Raw genomic sequence first — 20,151 nt, forward strand, 5'->3', positions numbered from 1 at the left:
AGAAAGTATTGCTATAAAAAGTCCCTTATTAACATAATCATTTTTTTTTTTTAAATAAAATAAAAATAAATGTAATGTGCGATCTTTGGAACATAAACAACAGGCTAACTCTAGCTCATGCTTGACTGCATGTTTCAATCTGAAGCTGAGATTTAGCTCCCCCTGCAGGTCAAACATTGTATGTCTTTTAGTTTTGCCCATCACCCTTTCAATTAACCAAAATTGTAAAATCACCTGACTGAGCTGGACTCCCTTGGACTTAATCAGTAGATCTTTCTCTCTCAGGGAGCGTTGCAGGGATTCTAACTTGTCACGTGCCTGCTTGAGCTCCTCTGTATGGCTTCTTTGTTCACTCTCAGAAAGAGATGCAGAATTCGATAAACGGTGGTTGTTTTCCTGGAGAGTTCTTATCATGCTTTCCTTCTCTGCTAGTATTTTCCGCAATGACTGCAGTTCCTGATGTTGACTCTCATCTTGCACTGGTGGTGCTGCCCCCTTCAGGTTTGGAGGTGCAAAAGCCTGGGTGGCAGTTGTAGCCGCAACTTCTGGTGAATGTTTTACACTGTCTAGCTTTCCAAGCAGGACATCTTTGGTGCTGTTCAGCTGGCTGATGGTCTGCTGCACCTGTGCCAGCTCCTGTCCCAACAATCCAAGCTTTTTCTCTTTCTGCTCATAGCTCTGAATAAGTCTGGTGTAATCCACTGAGAGCTTGGTGCTGCAGTCGCTGTCAGCAGACACCTGACCCTGCAGCTTCAGCAGCTCCTCCTGCAGTTGAGCGGATTCATGCTGCATGTTCCTCACTGTCGTGATCACCTGCTGTTTCCACTCGTCCATTTTCTTTACTTGTTGTTTGAGAGTATTGCGTTCTTGTAGGAGCTCCTCAAACTGGTTGCTGCTGACACCCCCTGAGCCACCGCTCATGGCATCACTGCCACCAGATATCTGGAGAACAGAGACCAAGGTCTGACATTTCTGAGTCAAGGCATCAATCTCGATATCCTTCTCTCGGATAATGCGGGAGAGGTTTTGAATGGTCTCGCGGAACATCTCTTGACTGCCTGAAGGGTCGCTTATGGTGGAGAGGCGCTGGTTTTCTTGCTGGAGTTTCAACAAAGCCCCTTCTTTATCTGCAACAATGTCCATAATTCGATGGTAGTCTGAGCGCAGCTGGCTGTTCTCACGGGTTTTCTCATTGAGCACGGCCAGGACCTGTTCTCGTTCCACTGCATAGGCCTGCAACTGCTGCTGCAGGTAAACAACATCCTGGCCATGCCCGCCAGACTCTCGAGCATGAAGTGCCTGGATTTCTAAATCTTTTTGCAGCACCATCTGCGAGAGTTTACCCAGCTCATTTTGAGAAACCACAAGCTGGCCGAGCTGTTTAGTAAGTGAGAGGTTCGTCTCATTTAGCTGGCTAATCTCAGTCTCTTTCTCCTTGATGCCTTTCACAAGTCTCTCAATCTCCACCTTGGACAGGTCATGTTTCTCATTACCATTTTCACCACTCAGTGACTGGGACTTGTCCTCTTGTAGGATTTCTAAAGACTGTATTTGACTATGTCCCTGTGTACTTAGCCCTTCCACTTCAGACTGAAGCCGCATGATTTCTTCATCCTTAGCACTGATGAGTCTTTCGTAATTGAGTGAGCTTTGGTCGTGTCTTGACCGTGCTTGCTCTAGTTCACTCTGTAGTACCTGTAGAGAATGTTGGCACCGTAGCACTGTGGCCTGTTGCTCCTCTGATACTGCCCTCAGAGCTTGGACTTCATTTTCGAGTCTATCTCTTTCAGCTTTGAGCTGGTTCACCTCGGTCTCAAGCTCTGTGATGATATCCAGTGTCCTCGGCTCTGACATTGGCTGCGGTCTGCTTTGTTGGTCCCTCAGACGGTCAATCTCTTCTTTAAGATGGCTGTTTTTTTCCTTCATTGCTCCAAGCTGCTTGTCCTTCTCCTCCAATGACCTTCTCAGAGAATCACATTCTTGTGTTGCCCTCAAGACACTAGTCTCTAACTCCTGATGTTTTTCCACAGCTTTAGTTTTCAGTGTTTCAACATAGGTGTCCTTCTCCTGCAGAAGCTCTGTGAGCTGTTTTTGGCCAGACACAGTGATGTCCAACATCTCGCTGGTGTCTTTGTGGTCAGAGACCATCTGTTCAATCTCACGTCTCAGCTCTGCAATTGTGAGATCTTTCTCCTGATTGAGTTTCACTATTCGCTCGTGTTCTGTCTGCAGTGCAGATGCATCCATTGAGCGTGCTCTGGTCAATTCATCGATGGTATGCTGGTACTGCTTGGCCTGATCTGATAGTCGCTTCTCAGCCTGACTTAGCTCATATTCTAACTGGCTCTTCTCTAATTTCAAGGCTTCAATGCGAGTGTCTTTCTCCAGGGACACTCTGCTTGGAGAGGCCTGTGCATCCTGGACCTGCCTTTCCAAATAGTCTATCTTGTCTGAAGCCTGAGTGTTGTCTTCTTTCAGTTTCCTGTTTTCAATTTTCAATTCAAAGCCCTCCGAAACTGCATTCTCATAGGAGTATTTCACTCCTGACAACTCCATCCTTAAGTCCTTGAGCTCTCTATCCCTCACCTCAAGTAGCTTTCTGAGTCCCTCTACCTCATTTCCTTGCTCCACAGATTGATTTAACTCCTCCTGAAGTGCAGTAACTTCCATCTCCCTCTCTTGCAGCGCCCTCTTAAGGTTGGAGGACTCCTGCCGTAGCTCTTTGCCCAGATCTTCTGACTTGCTCAACTTTTCCCTCAACTCCTTTACTGTGGTTTCCAGTTGCTGCTTAGCCATGTGCAGTTCATTCAAGGAAAAAGCACTCTGACTTAACTTCTCTCCCTGGGCTTCCAGCTCCAACTGAAGAGTCTGTCTCTGATCAAGAGAGACACTGAGATCTGACTGAAGACGGGCCACCTCTGCCTCTGACTGGCATTTAACTGCAATAAAATGCTGAAGAAATAAAACAGATTAAGTATGCAGTATGAGTGCATACTGCATACTTGATTTGATTCTGCAAATCAAACACACTAAAAAGATCCATTCATTGCTATTAAGATTCTGTTTAATGGACATGGAACATACATCAGCCTAAAACAGTGTTTCTCAACCCTGAAGGTACATGAATAGTACACAATTTCAAAGTCTCCCTTAGCTGAGGCACCTGATTCAACTCATTAGTAGAGACTGTTGGTGTGCCTCCAGGAACAGGGTTGGGAAACATTGGTCTAAAAGAGACATTGTTACCTGTGTGGCCTCCTGGTTCTGCTTATCCAGTTCTTCCAGTTCAGCAGTGAGTGCCTCTACATCAGGGTTGGTTTGCTTTAGCACCTGGTCTCGTCTGTCCAGCTGACTCTTTAAGTCTGACACTTCCTGTGCCAGTTCTTCAGTACTCTCTGACTTGCCAGCACTGTCTTTCTCCTCGGACAGCCTCAGTTTCTCAACAAGCTCAAGCTGAGGAGGATGAAGAAAAAAATTATAATTTGGGAAAAGTGTATGAAATACATTTGGAAACAAAGCAAATATGACCCTTTGCATGATAACGTCGGGATCCTTCAACAAGGCTAGAAGACAAACTGTAATTTCTGTTCAAAAACAAGAAATTCATATTGGTCTGTATTATATTGTTAACTAATATAAACCTTGTCTCTCTCCACTTCTTCCTTCTCTTTCCTGAGGGTGTTTATGATGGTGTTAAGCTCCAGGATGTCAGCATGTTCCACTGCTTCCTGAGGACCACTCTGATTCAAATGAAACAGCATTACATAAACTGTGTTGAATGAAAGGTTGGAGCACTCCCATGTTCATTTGAATGTGTATAAACTGCTGAACTGTGTTGACGAAGATGTTAGCAAATGTACCTCATTGAGACTCTTCAATTTACCCATCTCTTTCTCTGCAACTGAAAAAAGCAAAAATTACAAAACCAGGCATGACAGAGCAGTTTATGAATTTGACATCCAAGAGCAACACCTATAAAGGATCATTTACAGGAGAACTTTATATCAGAGGTCTCTACTGTGTCAATAACAAATTTACAGTTTGATTGAGATGACAGCTGAGTCATTATGATTTCTGGCATTCTGTATACCTGCCAAGGCTTTTCTCAGGGTTTGAATCTTATTGTCCTGTTGGGCTTTCAGCACAGACTTCCCCTCCTGTTCCTGGACTCGAGCCTGAAGTTCGTTAACAGACTTTTGAAGGCGACTGTAATTCTGCAGCAATTCCGCGTTTTCTGCTGTAGCCTCCTCCTTCTCCCTCTCCAGCTCGGCCTTATGACGCTCTGCTTCCTTCAAGCTGGCTAACAGATCACTGTACTTTTTGTGCTGAAGCTCTGCCTCCTCCTGTAAAGACTGAATGGTAAATTGCAACTCTTGAAGTTTGGTGGACTCCTGCACTGTGGTTGGTGTGCTGACTGTGTTTGCCTCTCCTGGGAAAACAAGGAAAAACAATGATGAATGTAGTGGTCGACCGATACATTGGTGAGACCGATATATCAGCCAATATTTGGTATTTTTCCCTTTTCGCTGATTAGTTTCTAAAGCTACAACGGCACAGAGAATCACCTGCTTGCATGTGAAGGTGCCGTCTGAGAAATGTAAATGACCAATCACAGTTTGTTTTGTTTTTACTAGGGCTGTCAATTTAATGCTTTTATTCAATGCGATTCATTATATAAAAATAACGTGTTAAACAAATTAACGCAATTCATCATGTCCCCAGAACGTAATACGGAATATTTCTACATCAGAGAAATTCAAGCTTGAAGTACCACCTGTTTTCAGCAGGGGGTAATAAGTAAACTCCAGTTGTACAGGCAACACACAGCTGTTGAGAGTACAAACCAAACTCAGGCTTGCTTGACACTAGTCAAAATCAAATCACTTTATTGTCACACAGCCATACACACAAGTGCAATGGTGTGTGAAATTCTTGGGTGCAGTTCTGATCAACGTAGCAGTCGTGACAGTGATGAGACAGAAGTCTCATACAGAGTCTCAGTGCCAGAACAAGATGAGAATGTGTTCTTGCCTTCAAATACAGCCGGACGATCCGCAATTCCAAATGCAGGGATCATGAGTATTTTTTGACACAGCCACCTAAAAACGCTGTGCTTATGATGCAACGCAACCACGCTCTAAAAGTCCATCTGTCGTATGTGTACATTGACGTGAAATCCCTTATAATAAATCTATCTCTGAAGGATTGACTAATTCAGTTGCAAAATGGACTGCTGTGGCTTGTAGGCCAACGATAGGCTTATGTTCAATAATATGGAAATAAATATTTTGCCTTATAAAGCCCCTTCTTGTCAAAGTTTTACTCATCTGCCACAATAATGTAATTCATTTTGATTATCTAAATTATTTTATGTTACAACCCCTATTCCCAAAAAGTTGGGACAGTATGCAAAATGACAATAAAAACAAAAAGGAATGATTTGTAAATTATATTCACCCTTTGCTAGATTGAAAGCACTACAACTAGACATTATATGATGTTTTACCTTGTGAATTTCATTGTTTTTATTTTATGTACAGTAATTTCAAATCAGATGATTGCAACACACTCCAAAAAAGTTGGGACAGTCGAGTGTTTACCACTGTGAAACATCACCCTTTCTTCTAATAACACTTATTAAGCATTTAGGCACTGAAGACACAAGTTTGTTAAGTTTAAAAAGTGGAATTTTCCCACATTCATCCATTATGCAGGTCTTCAGCTACACAATTGTACAGGGTCTTCGTTGCCGTATTGTGTGCTTCATAATGAACTAGACACTCTCAATTGGAGATGGTCAGGTGCAGGCAGGCCAATCTAGCACCCGCACTGCTTATTCGGCAAGTATGTGGTTTGAAGTTGTCTTGTTGAAAATGCTGGGATGTCCCTGGAAAAGACGGTGCTGGATGGCAGTATATGCTGCTCCAAAATGTTTACATATCTGTCCGCATTAATGGTGCCCTCACAGATGTGCGAGTTACCTATGCCATGGGCATTGACATACCCCTGGTCCATACTGACACTGGCTTTTGGACCTGATGCTGATAACATCTTGGATGGTCTTTTTCCTCTTTGGCCCGGAGAACATGACGGCTGTGTTTTTCAAAAACTATTTGAAATGTGGACTCATTGGCCAAAAAACACGGTTCCACTGTTCTATTTTCCATCTAAGATGAGACCGAGCCTGAAAAGTCAGCAGCGCTTCTGGACAGTGTTGATGTATGGCTTCTGCTTTGCATAGTAAAGTCTTAACTTGCATCTGTGGATGCAGCGGCGAGTGGTGTTGACTAACAAAGGTTACTAAAGTAATTCCAAGCCCATGTTCATGATATCCATTACAGATGAATGATGTTTTTTAAGACAGTGATGTCTGAGGGATCAGAGATCATGCGAATTCTGGAGTTGTTTTCATCTTGCCCTTTACGCACCAAGATTTGACCAGATTCCTTGAATCTTTTAACTATATTATGCACGTAGAGGGTGAAATGCCCAAAATTCTTCCAATTTGTCTTTGGGGAACATTGTTCTCAAAGTGCTGGATTATTTGCTGAAGAATTTGTTGGCAAATTGACAAGTCTCGAATGATCCTTGCTCTTGAAGGACTAGGCTGTTTTTGGAACTGTCCTTATATACTATGACACGATTGGCTCACCTGTTTAACAACTCCTGTTTCACATCGCCTTATTTAAACACGTCAAATTGTTATTAGTCTTAAATTGCTCGTCTCAACTGTTTGAGCGTGTTGCAATCATCTTTTTTTAAATTACTGTACATTAAAAAAACTATTAAATTCACAAGGTAAAGCATCATATAATGTGTAGTTGTAAAGTTTTCAATTTAGCAAAGGGTAAATATAATTTCAAAATCACTACTTTTTGTTTTTATTAGCATTTTTCATACTGTCCCAACTTTTTTGGAATTGGGGTTGAATATCTATATTATAATACATCTTATATTTACAGTTATTTAAATATAACTTTTCATAATTATTTGACAATTACATTTACTTATATTAATTAGATATGCGATTAATTGCCATCTCTTGTAATAAATTCGATTACAAATTTTAATAAATTGACAGCCCTAGTTTTTACATGCCATCACTGCAAAAATAATAATAATGTTAAAATGCTTGCGTGTTTCACTCTCCCTCTCTCTTCTCAACAGTTTACTGGAACTTAACTGTCTTGTCTAATGATAAAAGTAAAATATCAATAAAACTTATGTTAAATACTGTCTGCAAATATGCGGATATCTCCTTCAAACAGATTTAATTCTAATACCCCACGAAACGTGCATAAATCTGTTTTCTTCCTGTGGAGCACTCATATATATTCCTCTTAAGCGCTTTCATAACAGCCTGGATGAAAAGTGTGTCCCTCTGACTAATGAATGTTGCATGATAGACAGTCAGTGACACTCCACGCAGGCGATCCGGAGTGTCTAAACTGGAAACAGTCAGCAGACTGCTACTCACTGGGTCCGCACAAACGCATGAGCAACTTCAAGTAAAAGCGCTTCATGTGCGCTATAAGTAAACATCATATTCAATGTGCACGCTATGTACAGTTAAAGTCAGAAGTTTACATACACTTAGGTTAAAGTCATTAAAACTCATTTTTTAACCACTCCACAGATTTAATATTAGCAAACTATAGATTTGGCAAGTCGTTTAGGACATCTACTTTGTGCATGACACAAGTAATTTTTCCAACAATTGTTTACAGACAAATTGTTTCACTTTTAATTGACTATATCACAATTCCAGTGGGTCAGAAGTTTACATACACTACGTTAACTGTGCCTTTAAGCAGCTTGGAAAATTCCAGAAAATGATATCAAGCCTTTAGAAAATTAGCCAATTAGCTTCTGATGAGGTGTACTGAATTGGAGGTGTACCTGTGGATGTATTTTAAGGCCTACCTTCAAACTCAGTGCTTCTTTGCTTGACATCATGGGAAAATCAATAGAAATCAGCCAAGACCTCAGAAAAAAATTGTGGACCTCCACAAGTCTGGTTCATCATTGGGAGCAATTTCCAAATGCCTTAAGGTACCATGTTCATCTGTACAAACAATAGTACACAAGTATAAACACCATGGGACCACGCAGCCATCATACCGCTCAGGAAGGAGACACATTCTGTCTCCTAGATATGAACGTAGTTTGGTGCAAAAAGTGCAAATCAATCCCAGAACAACAGCAAAGGACCTATATCAACATAACCTGAAAGGCTGCTCAGAAAGGAAGATGCCACTGCTCCAAAACCGCCATAAAAAAGCCAGACTACAGTTTGCAAGTGCACATGGGGGACAAAGATCTTACTTTTTGGAGAAATGTCCTCTGGTCTGATGAAACAACAATCGAACTGTTTGGCCATAATGACCATTGTTAAGTTTGGAGGAAAAAGGGTCAACACCATCCCAACCATGAAGCATGGGGGTGGCAGCATCATGTTGTGGGGATGCTTTGCTGCAGGAGGGACTGGTGCATTTCACAAAATAGATGGCATCATGTGGAAGGAAATTTATGTGGATATATTGAAGCAAAATCTCAAGACATCAGCCAGGAAGTTAAAGATTGGTCGCAAATGGGTCTTCCAATGACCCAAAGCATACCTCCAAAGTTGTGGCATAAGGACAACAAAGTCAATATATTGGAATGGTCATCACAAAGCCCTGACTTAAATCCAATAGTAAATTTGTGGGCAGAAATGAAAAAGCATGTGCAAGTAAGGAGGCCTACAAACCTGACTCCGTTACACCAGTTCTGTCTAGAGGAATGGGACAAAATTCCAGCAACTTATTTTGAGAAGCTTGTGGAAGGCTACCCAAAACGTTTGACCCAAGTTAAACAATTTAAAGGCAATGCTACCAAATACTAATAAAGCGTATGTAAACATCTGACCCACTGGGAATGTGATGAAAGAAATAAAAGCTGAAATAAATCATCCTCTACTATTATTCTGACATTTTACATTCTTAAAATAAAGTAGTGATCCTAACTGACAGGGAATGTTTTCTACGATTAAATGTCAGGAATTGTGAAAAACTGAGTTTAAATGTATTTGGCTAAGGTGTATGTCAACTTCTGACATCAACTGTACAATTGAGTAAATAAAATGCAAAATAAAAGAATTTTAGACAATTTATGAATATATATTGTACTACTATATTGTTTAATGTATCTGCATTATAATAGCCTATCAGCCAACGTACTCTCTGGATATCGGCATCAGATATTAAAAAACCCATATTGACCAACCTCAAGTTGGATGCCTTTTATTAAATAAAATTCTAACAATCACGTATCTACTAAAATAAAAAAGATGGCATTTTCTGCATATTGCTGCCCCCTTCGGCATATCGCGGCGCCATTTTGTGGCCCATTCTGCATAACGCGGCGGCTCATTTCAGCTTATCGCAGCCCATTCGGCCCATTTTGCGGCCGGCCCGGTTCTCCCGATGGCCAGTCCGCCCCTGATCGTCCTCAAAGTGCGTTGGCCCACAGGGAAAATGCCCGGTATACCAGATTACCAATCCAGCCCTGATAACCATCAGTGCTCCTCACCACTCTGCTGCTGCTCCTCAAGTTCCTCAATTCTCTCCTCATACTCTGCCAGCTCATCTCTGTGCCGTTTTGAGATATCGGCCATTTTTTGCCGCTGGGCATCCTGCAGCGCTGTCAGTTTGTGCTGGTGCTCATCCACCTCCCGTGCCATTTCCTCTCTCAGTTCCTGATAGGGTCAGAGCACGTCAATCGGCTTAGTTCACATCATCATTTACTCACCCTCATGCCAGATGTGTATGACTTTCTTTCCTCTGCAGAACACAAATAGAAATATTAAGAAAAATATCTCAGCTCTGTAGGTTCATACAATGCAAGTGACTGGGTGCCAAAATCTTCAAGCTCCAAAAAGCACAAAGTGGATTAATTTATGGCTCTATGTGCTTTTTGGAGCTTCAAAGTTTTGGTTACCATTTACTTGCACTGTATGGACCTACAGAGCTGAGATATTCTTCTAAAAATCTTCATTTGTGTTCTGCAGAAAAAAGAAATTCATGCACATCTGGGATGGCATGAGGGTGAGTAAATGATGAGAGCATTTTTGGGTTAACTAATCCTTTAAATATATAACGTGATTTCAAGCACTGGCCAATAGAAAACATATATAAAACTCTAGTTATGTTACAGTTCAAATGACAAATCAATGGTTTTCACCTTGATAGTTCTTTGCAGTTTCAAAACTTCACCCTGGTCTCCATTTCCATCAGCTCCTGGTATCTTAACTGCCTGGTAGGTGCAAATGTAAAAAAAAGAAGAAAAAAAAGAAGTCTAATTCCAGTTTAATATTTCTACCATGATATAATGTTCATTATGTTTAAGTGTATTAAATAGTTAAAACTGAAATGTGTCATTTATATGGCACTATTGGCACCAAACAGAATTGCAATTTATTTGTCTCAGTGGTCCAACTGGGCTAGCCATTACAACATCAGTTCAACCAACTGCATAGGTTTGGGGTGGGATTGCCTGTTTTATGAACAAAGGCAGTAAGGGGAACTTGTTTGAAAACAGCCTGTGACAAGGAAGAGGGCTGCTCCTCGTCACACAGCCATTAAACAGTCATTTGAAAATTGCGGTTGCCACAGAAATTACACATTTCACGTTTAAAAGTTGTTGGGTTCTGTGTGTACACTAGCAGACTTCTACCTGAGCCACTCTCCTCCAATGGGACACGTCAGCTTCTAGACGATGCACCAAACTGGACAGTCGGTTAATTTCCTGTTGTGACCACAGGACATCACTGATGTCCACCTCATCACCATGGAAACCTTGATGGACAGCTAAGGGCTGCTGCAGGAAGGAAGAATTAGTAGTGGTAGTGGCAGCAGTGGTGACAGGGAGTACAGCAGCATCAAAGGAGGAAAAGTGGGCCGCGGACTGAGCGGAGCGCTGGAGTTTCTGTATCTCCTCCTGTAGACCACTCTGACGAGCCTTAAGGTGACTAATTTCCACCTTCACAAAAGCAACACAAAAAATGCCACATTATCACCATTTAAAACTAGAGTGAGAAGTAGAGGTTTTCAGGTAAGCAGTGAGCACTGTTGTCTGTGTGTGGAAACACTAAGGTCATTTCAGTTCATACCTCTTTCTGTTGCAGGAGTGTTCTGTATTCCACTGACTGCTGTTTGACCTGAATCTCTGCCGCCTCTAGTTTTTCCTCCAGCTCAGAGTTTATTCTCAGCAAGCGCTCGTACTTACAAGTAAAGGCAAACACACAAACACAAAATGTTCCATTTAAAGGTCTTAACAGTAGGGGGTGGAAAACAGCAGAGACATGGCAATACAATACAATATATGGTGTCACAATATAAACATTTAGCAATTATTTACACTGGTGGCCAAAGGTTTGGAATAATGTACAGATTTTGCTGTTTTGGAAGGAAATTGGTACTTTAATTCACCAAAGTGGCATTAAACTGATCACAAAGTATAGTCAGGACATGACTGATGTAAAAAACAGCACTATCAGTATTTGAAAAAAGTCATTTTTGATCAAATCTAGACAGGCCCCATTTCCAGCAGCCATCACTCCAACACCTTGTCCTTGAGTTATCATGCTAAATTGCTAATTTGGTTCTAGAAAATCACTTGTCATTATATCAAACACAGCTGAAAGCTATTTGGTTCATTAAATGAAGCTTGAAGTGTTCCTTTGTGTTTGTTTTTGAGTTGCCACAGTATGCAATAGACTGGCATGTCTTAAGGTCAATATTAGGTCAAAAATGGCAAAAAAGAAACAGCTTTCTCTAGAAACTCGTCAGTCAATCATTGTTTTGAGGAGTGAAGGCTATACAATGCTTGAAATTGCCAAAAAACTGAAGATTTCATACAAAGGTGTACACTACAGTCTTCAAAGACAAAGGACAACTGGCTCTAACAAGGACAGAAAGAGATATGGAAGGCCAGATGTACAACAAGTTCATCAGAGTCTCTAGTTTGAGAAATGGATGCCTCACATGTCCTCAGCTGACAGCTTCATTGAATTCTACCCGCTCAACACCAGTTTCATGTCTAACAGTAAAGAGAAGTCTCCAGGGCCTTATGGGAAGAATTGCAAAGAAAAAGCCACTTTTGAAACAGAAAAACAAAAAGAAAAGTTTAGAGTGAGCAAAGAAACACAGACATTGGACAACAGATAATTGGAAAAGAGTGTTATGATATTAACCCCATTGAGCTTTTGTGGGATCAGCTAGACTGTAAGGTGTGTGAGAAGTGCCCGACAAGACAGCCACATCTATGGCAAGTGCTACAGGAAGTGTGGGGTGAAATGTCACCTGAGTATCTGGACAAACTGACAGCTAGAATGCCAAGAATCTGCAAAGCTGTCATTGCTGCACAAGGGGGATTTTTGGATAAGAACTCTTTGAAGTAGTTTAAGAATGTCTGAAAAAAAAAAAATTCAAATTGTAATTTTTCACATTATTAATGTCCTGACTATACATTGTGATCGATTAAATGCCACTTTGGTGAATAAAAGTACCAATTTCTTTCCATAAGAGCAAAATCTGTACATTATTCCGAACTTTTGGCCGCCAGTGTATGTGTGTATTGTTATTTAAAAATAATACGTAGCAATGTTTTATTCAGTTGTTTCTCTTTAATCTACATTGGACTTCTGTGCTTTGTGCAAGTATTTTCTTACACTGAAAAACAAAAACAAAACAAAAAATGATTTGTTGGCTCAACTACCATAACATATATAGATAAGTAGCTTCTAATCAGAGATGTACATATTTATAACATTTTTAGCTTTACTTAAATTCCATAAATGTGTACAACCAGAGACAGGCCACTTTTATAAAATGAATGGGAGAAATTGGAATGCCCAACCAAGAAGCTCTAGCACCCAACGGTCAATGGAAAGGAAAAGGAAGTCCCGCCTTACAGGTAAAAGAGCCAATCACCTTTTATATACAGACATCGCCTGTCAATTAGCTTGAGAACACGCATGCACATTAGCTATACAAGCTGGGAAAATTGTAACGTAATATGAGGTAAAGCAGCACAAATTAGTATACCAGTGTCATCAGATTGTACTGCTGATTTGAAATATGTCGTTCAAATGTAAGCTTGTCAAGCAGTTTTTGAGATTTTGGTGTCCCCCCATTAAAGCAGATAGGAGCTGCACTGTCATGACTGAAAATAGCCTCCTGGGAGCATTCCAAAGATGGCCGCCAGTGGACTGACTTGCTAGAAAGACTTTGGTACACACAAAATATCCATTTTAAGGTGAACTTAGAGAGTTACATAAAGTAAATGAATAATTGAGTTCCTTGAACTTCAGATTAAATTAAGATTTTAAGTACAACTAACTCAATCAAGTAGAGAACTGAGTTTTTGGGGAATACCCATAGGCCTTATGCTTGAATAATTTAAGCATGTTTGTTTGGTCAAAAGAAACTTATTGGGGCATTTAATTAGATGTTAAGAATTCATAGAGATTTTAGCTCTTTTTAGTATTATTGATGTTGTTTTACTATAAATAGCTGATTCCTGTAGTCACCATTTGGGTGAATAGTGTTCCATAAGTGGTCAACTTGGATCCTGTTCAATCCATGTCATTTTTCCTTGCTCATGTAAATATACATAGCTAAAGTGCAGCTTTATGTGCACTTCTTAAAAGGAAACAAGTGACCAACCTCAGTTGTTATTTTCTTTAGAGCCAAGTAAGTAGAAACAGTCATATAAATGTTCATTTGACAACTTGTTATTAGTTGCTAAATCTTATTTGTGTGACATACATGTTTAAGTAAATAAAGTTGAATAGCCATTTGTGCCACCTTTAGCATTATAATTTTGGTTCACATGACAAGCAAGAAACATTTACACACATTGAGCACACTCTGTGTCAACCCTGCTAGCAAAATCTAGGCCTAACGCATACACACAAGTCTAACAAATAACATAAACAATTTTCATTATTTAATAGAGAAGACCTGGATTTGTGACAGACAGAGCAGCAAATCTCATGTTAAAGGGATAGCGCACCCAAAAATTAAAATTCTCATCATTTTCTCACACTCATGCCATCCCAGATGTGTATGACTTTCTTTTGCAGAACACAAAGATATTTAGAAGAATATCTCTGCTCTGTTGGTCCATACAATGCAAGTGAATGGTGACCAGAAGTTTGAATCTCCAAAAACTAAACGCTTTCGATAACTGGAGATCAGTTCTTTCACAACGCTGTGGTGGAATTTTGTCCCACTCTTCTTTGCAGAACTGCTTTAGTTCAGCCACATTGGAGGGTTTTCGAGCATGAACTGCCTGTTTAAGATCCTGCAACAGCATCTCAATCGGGTTCGTCAGGACTTTAACTAGGCCACTCCAAAACTTTAATTTGGCTTCTTTTGAGCCATTCAGAGATGGACTTATTCCTATGCTTTGGATCATTTTCTTGCTGCATAATCCAGTTGTGCTTGAGCTTCAACTCACGGACTGACGACTGGAGCAGAATTCATGTTTCCCTCAATTATTGCAAGTCATCCTGGCCCTGAAGCAGCAAAGCATCCCCACACCATCACATTATCCACACCATGACCGTCCGTAGGTATGATGTTCTTTTTATGGATTTCTGTGTTTGATTTACGCCAGATGTAACAGGACACCTGTCTTCCAGACAGTTCCGCTTTCGACTCATCAGTCAACAAAACATTCTCTTAAAAGCTTTGAGGATCATTAAGGTGTGTTTTGGTGAAATTCAGATGAGCCTTTTTCTGGGTTAGAAGTGGTTTTCGCCTCGCCACTCTTCCATGGATGGCATTTTTGACCAGTGTCTTTCTGATAATGGAGTCATGAACAGTGACCTTAACTGATTTGAGAGAGGCCTGCAGTTCCTTGAATGTTATCCTTGGCTTTTCTGTGACTTCCTGGATAAGTCGTCACTGTGCTATTGGAAGAATTTTGGAAGGTCGGCCACTTCAGGTTTTGGTATATGTCTCACCTATGTCTCATCACTGTCACAACTGCTATGTTGATCGGTACTGCACCCAAGAATTTCACACACCATTGCACTTGTGTATATGGCTGTGTGACAATTAAGTGATTTTATTTGATTTGACTTCTGGAAAGGTTCACTACTGTGCCAAGTTTTCTCTATTTGGAGATAATGGCTCTCACTGTGGTTCTTTTAATCCCAGAGCCTTTGAAACAGCTTTGTAACCCTTCCCAGACTATGTATTTCAATCACCTTTTTCCTCATCATTTCTGGAATTCATTTCGACCTTGGCATTTGTGCTATTGGTTGAGACCTTTTAGCCAACTTCATGCTGCTGAAAAGGTTTTATTTAGGTGTTGATTTGATTGAAAAGGGCAGGCAGTAATCAGGCCTGGGTGTGTATAGTCCAGCTGAAGCCCATTATAAATGCAGTTTCATAGATATGGGGATTTAGTAACTAAGGGGCAAATACTTTTTCACACAGGCTCAGTTGGTATTGACTAACTTTTTTGCTTCAATAAATAACATTACCATTTAAGAACTGTATTTTGTGTTTACTCAGATTGCCTTTGTTTTATGTTAGATTTTGTATGTTATGAGATATACACAAAAACAGGAATCAGGATGGGACAAAAAGTGAGTTTTTTTTAAAGAATGTGAACAGTAGGAAAGATTTGAGTCAGACAGTTTTCAAAACGTCAGGCACTTTTCCATATTAAAAACACAAAACACTGTGTCTCATGATTAAAGAAACGGATCATGGTCAAAACATCACCAGGAGGATCTAGCCCTCGATAATGTGTGCCCAGTTATTCACCTCATATTTTTGTTTTGCATATGTAGTCTCCAGCTCCTGCAATCTAGAGTCAGACACGTGAAGCTCAGTGGCAGCATCTGCGGGAAAAAGAAAACACACTGCCAATCACTAAAGCCACGGTTCCAAAATACCCGAGCATGTATCTGTTTACACAACTTTATTTTTATATAGTAGCAGCAACTTGGGAAAACACTATTTGTTTATGTAGATATACAGTGATGATGATAATGTTGATGGGAACTAAAGCAAAAAATCACTTCAGTGAATTGTCCAACATTTCCAACTCTTGATGAAGCCGATACACTGATAAACCACAAGACCTCACTGAATAAATAGGTTAAAGGTGAACAATCCTTGCCAAGTGCACAATGTACATAGGTAAATATTCTGTTTAGTACAAGCAAACACTGGCTAGATTGCATTTCCTGAGCAAACAGTCACACTATGCCTGTAAGGATTGTTCATGGTCATGGTTTCAAGACACATTCATTCAGTCAATTGTTGGGTGACTGTCCCTTTAAATACTAACATTCCTGATGACATGGAGAGTGGAGGATCAAGTACAGTTATTTTATATTGCAGCAGCTGCACAACAGGAGCATGATATCTAATCTATATAACTGACAAATACTGTGGAAACAAATATAATACAACAATATTATTTGCTGACATATTTACTACTGTCAGTGTCAACATTTTAATGAATTTACAATTACTTTTTTCACCTGAAATCCTGCATGGCAGGATTATAATTTTGGTTCACATGACAAGCAAGAAACATTTACACACATTGAGCACACTCTGTGTCAACCCTGCTAGCAAAATCTAGGCCTAACGCATACACACAAGTCTAACAAATAACATAAACAATTTTCATTATTTAATAGAGAAGACCTGGATTTGTGACAGACAGAGCAGCAAATCTCATGTTAAAGGGATAGCGCACCCAAAAATTAAAATTCTCATCATTTTCTCACACTCATGCCATCCCAGATGTGTATGACTTTCTTTTGCAGAACACAAAGATATTTAGAAGAATATCTCTGCTCTGTTGGTCCATACAATGCAAGTGAATGGTGACCAGAAGTTTGAATCTCCAAAAAGCACAAAAGTGCAGTATAAAAGTAATACATATGAATTAAGTGGTTTAATCCATGTCTTCAGAAGCGATATGATAGGTGTGGGTGAGAAACAGATCAATATTTAAGTCCTTTTTTACTATAAATTTCCGCCTTTGAACAGCCCCAACCAGTAGGTGGTGCTATGCATAAAGAAAATGAATCACAAAAAAAAACTAAAGAAGAAGAAAGTGAAAGTGGAGATTTATGGTAAAAAAAAAAAAAAAGATTTAAATGTTGATCTGTTTTTTAACCACACATATCATCATATTGCTTTTTAAGATGTGGATTTAGCCACTGGAGTCTTATAGATTACTTTAATGCTGCCTTTATATGCTTTTTGGACCTTCACAGTTCTGGTCACCATCCACTTGCATTGTGAGAACCCACAGAGCTGTGATATTCTTCGAAAAATCTTTGTTTCTGTTCTGCAGAAGAAAAAAATTCATACACATCTGGGATGGCATGAGGGTGAAGAATGGCCAATCATTTGATAAACTTATTTCTTCTCAGAAATGCATGCGAATTAATGATCTAACAGGCAGGTCAATGCATTGTGAAACGTCTCTTAGGGTCTGTCTGCTCTGCTGGAAGCTGGTGATCAAAATTCTTTGTGTGTGCCATGAGTGTCCACTCCACCAACAGTGAAAGGGGCATATTTACTTCTGACACCAGCAAGTTGTTTATTTGTTGACAAACACTGGTAGTTACGTGTACACAAATAGTCAACTGCAAGAGAAGACACAACAAGGGACAAGGCAGAGGCGCCACCAGGGTAATTCATTACTAGCAGAGTTGGGTGTAATGCATTACTAAGTAATTAATTACTGTAAATTACTTTTTCATTGGGGAAAAAAAAGTAAAATAAGGGATTACTCTTAATTTTTCAGTAATTTAATTAGTTACTTCTGCTGTAATTGTGTTAAATACTGTATAGAACAATTCTATATAAAGCAATAGTGAATTTAAAATCTAAATTTAATGACTAATGTTAAAATGTATGTTTACTAATTTAATGCAGCCCACTTATATTCTTTGGCCAGTTCATTAATAATTTATTTGATTTATATTTTTTATTTGAAAGAATTAAAAGAACAATTTCATGTCTATCCTTCTATTTTTCATTTGGTCGAGGTTGATAAGGGATATAGAAAGTAATTAGTAATAAGTAATGCAATTACTTTTCAGACAGAGTAATTAGTACAGTAACCTAATTACACTGTAGAAGACGTAGTTAGTAGTTAATTACTTTTTTTAGAGTAACTTACGCAACACTGATTACCAGTCAAGCATGTTAGCCACTATGGAGAAAAATAGAGGAAGCTGCAAAACTTAGAACCTTCATGGTTCTGCTGCTATGGGAATCAGTGCCTGTATGCAAACAACCGTTTAACACTGTCTTACTGTAATGACTGTAGCACATTATACAAGAGCTCTGCAGCATTCCATAACATATATAGAGGATGACAAGGAATAACATATGATAACATAGCAATCATATCTCAAAAATGGGATAAACTCCATTAGCACACTTTTTATTAAATGATTAAATTGACTATCAAGTATCACTTTTATCCACATTCTAAAACTATACTAAAGTATTCATATTCATGAACTAATCATCACTTATAATCATCATTTGTGCTCACTCAATGTAAATAATGTATAATAATGACATATAAATGTCATGTGTAACCAAATTCTTATTCTAAATGACAATGGTCAATGCATAACACACAAAATACAATATTTTGGAAAACACTTGACCTTATTGTCTAAAAACACTCAAAATCGCTTAAAAGTCTATACATGGCAACTGATTTAATCCACAAGTCTATTATGAACTCACCTCCTACTTCCTCGGTGCTTTCCAGTAAAATATCTTTGGTAAAATTAGAGATCTGCCCGGTAAACGAAGACAAGCTTCCCCCGACCTGGCCGAGACTCTGTCCCAGGCCGGAGCCCAATCCTCCAAGCCAGGAAGACATGACGAACCGGACCGGATCTAATCGTTAATCACCGAACCGGGCCTTTCACACACACAAACAATAAATGGACAGTACAGACCCATTCAATCGAGGGCTTCATTTACCCCCCCAAAAACTAATAATAACTACTGGTTTATTTTAATAGGTTTAATCATTCTTAATAGGCAGTGGTTCCGGATTCCAGCTGTTTGAAGCTTCATAACATAAACAACGACAAAACGCCGCGTTATACTCGTAAAATTCACAGGAACTACGAAGAGTTCGTCACCGGGTTATGTCGACATATGGTCAGGCAGATTTCGGGGTCGGATTTGTTTTGGTTCGTTGTATTTTTCACGCCGATAAATTGCCAACTCAACCGCAGCCATTACTCTCTGCCGTCAGAGAGGACGTGGACAGCACTGAGTGATTGTGGGACTGTGGAGGACCAACATTAATCCAGCTCACACACTTCCCACGTGACCACAGCGACGCCGCTGGACAGAGTGAGTATTGCAATCTTGTTATATTTGTCCACTGTAGTGTTCCGATGTTGTTTACTGTAATATCTCTGACAGAACGCACTCCTTGTGTATTTTTATGAGGAAAACCTGGTCTTTTATATCATATAATAATAATAATAATAATAATAATAATAATAATTAAATGTTATTGATCATAACAGATATGAATAATATATAAATTGTCTTTTTTGCATTTTCCCAACCAAACACTAATGAGGTTAAACATGATGAATTTAAATGACATGTAATGTTTTATGTCAAGTTTCATGCAGTGGACTCCACTGCATCAGCAGCAATAGTAGAGCGATGGGCTGTTTCATATTGCTGCACATTTTGCAGTTGAAATCAGGGGCGGACTGGGTTTAGGAAGAACCGCGGTGGGCCTGCCGCGAACTCCCAAACTCAACAACTTTTGGGCAACAGACCCCCCCCCCAATTAAATAAGATTTTTAAAAGAGTACCTTTATAATGATCAATAAATTATTATCAATTTACTGCCGTTGTGCTGTTAATATGTAGTATTGTGTAGGTCCCCCTCGTGCCACCAAAACAGCGCCAACCCACATCTCAGAATAGCATTCTGAAATGCTATTCTTCTCACCACAATTGTACAGAGTGGTTATCTGAGTTATCATAGTCTTTGTCAGTTTGAACCAGTCTGGCCATTCTCTGTTGACCTCTCTCATCAAGATGGCATTTCCATCTGCAGAACTGCCGCTCA

General features: G+C 39.6%; 1 protein-coding gene across 4 annotated transcripts in view; it reads right to left on the reverse strand.

Annotated features, from left to right (window-relative positions):
- Positions 1-19,322, reverse strand: part of LOC127413974 (thyroid receptor-interacting protein 11-like) — a 31,978-nt gene extending 12,656 nt beyond the window's left edge. For all 4 annotated transcript variants that reach the window (XR_007892719.1, XR_007892718.1, XM_051651576.1 and 1 more), the window contains exons 1-11: positions 18,789-19,322; positions 15,822-15,898; positions 11,150-11,260; positions 10,714-11,019; positions 10,222-10,293; positions 9,571-9,736; positions 4,091-4,429; positions 3,861-3,901; positions 3,642-3,740; positions 3,247-3,453; positions 235-2,952 (exon numbers count right to left, since the gene is read on the reverse strand). Coding sequence is in view for 2 of the 4 variants with exons in the window: in XM_051651576.1 (XP_051507536.1) it covers positions 235-2,952; positions 3,247-3,453; positions 3,642-3,740; positions 3,861-3,901; positions 4,091-4,429; positions 9,571-9,736; positions 10,222-10,293; positions 10,714-11,019; positions 11,150-11,260; positions 15,822-15,898; positions 18,789-18,927 (4,275 nt within the window). In the remaining 2 variants the exon portion in view is untranslated. The remainder of the gene's footprint in view (positions 1-234; positions 2,953-3,246; positions 3,454-3,641; positions 3,741-3,860; positions 3,902-4,090; positions 4,430-9,570; positions 9,737-10,221; positions 10,294-10,713; positions 11,020-11,149; positions 11,261-15,821; positions 15,899-18,788) is intronic.
- Positions 19,323-20,151: the final 829 nt, after the last annotated feature.

Source organism: Myxocyprinus asiaticus, chromosome 23 (genome assembly GCF_019703515.2).
Source record: "Myxocyprinus asiaticus isolate MX2 ecotype Aquarium Trade chromosome 23, UBuf_Myxa_2, whole genome shotgun sequence".
In the NCBI taxonomy this organism is placed as follows: Eukaryota; Metazoa; Chordata; class Actinopteri; order Cypriniformes; family Catostomidae; genus Myxocyprinus; species Myxocyprinus asiaticus.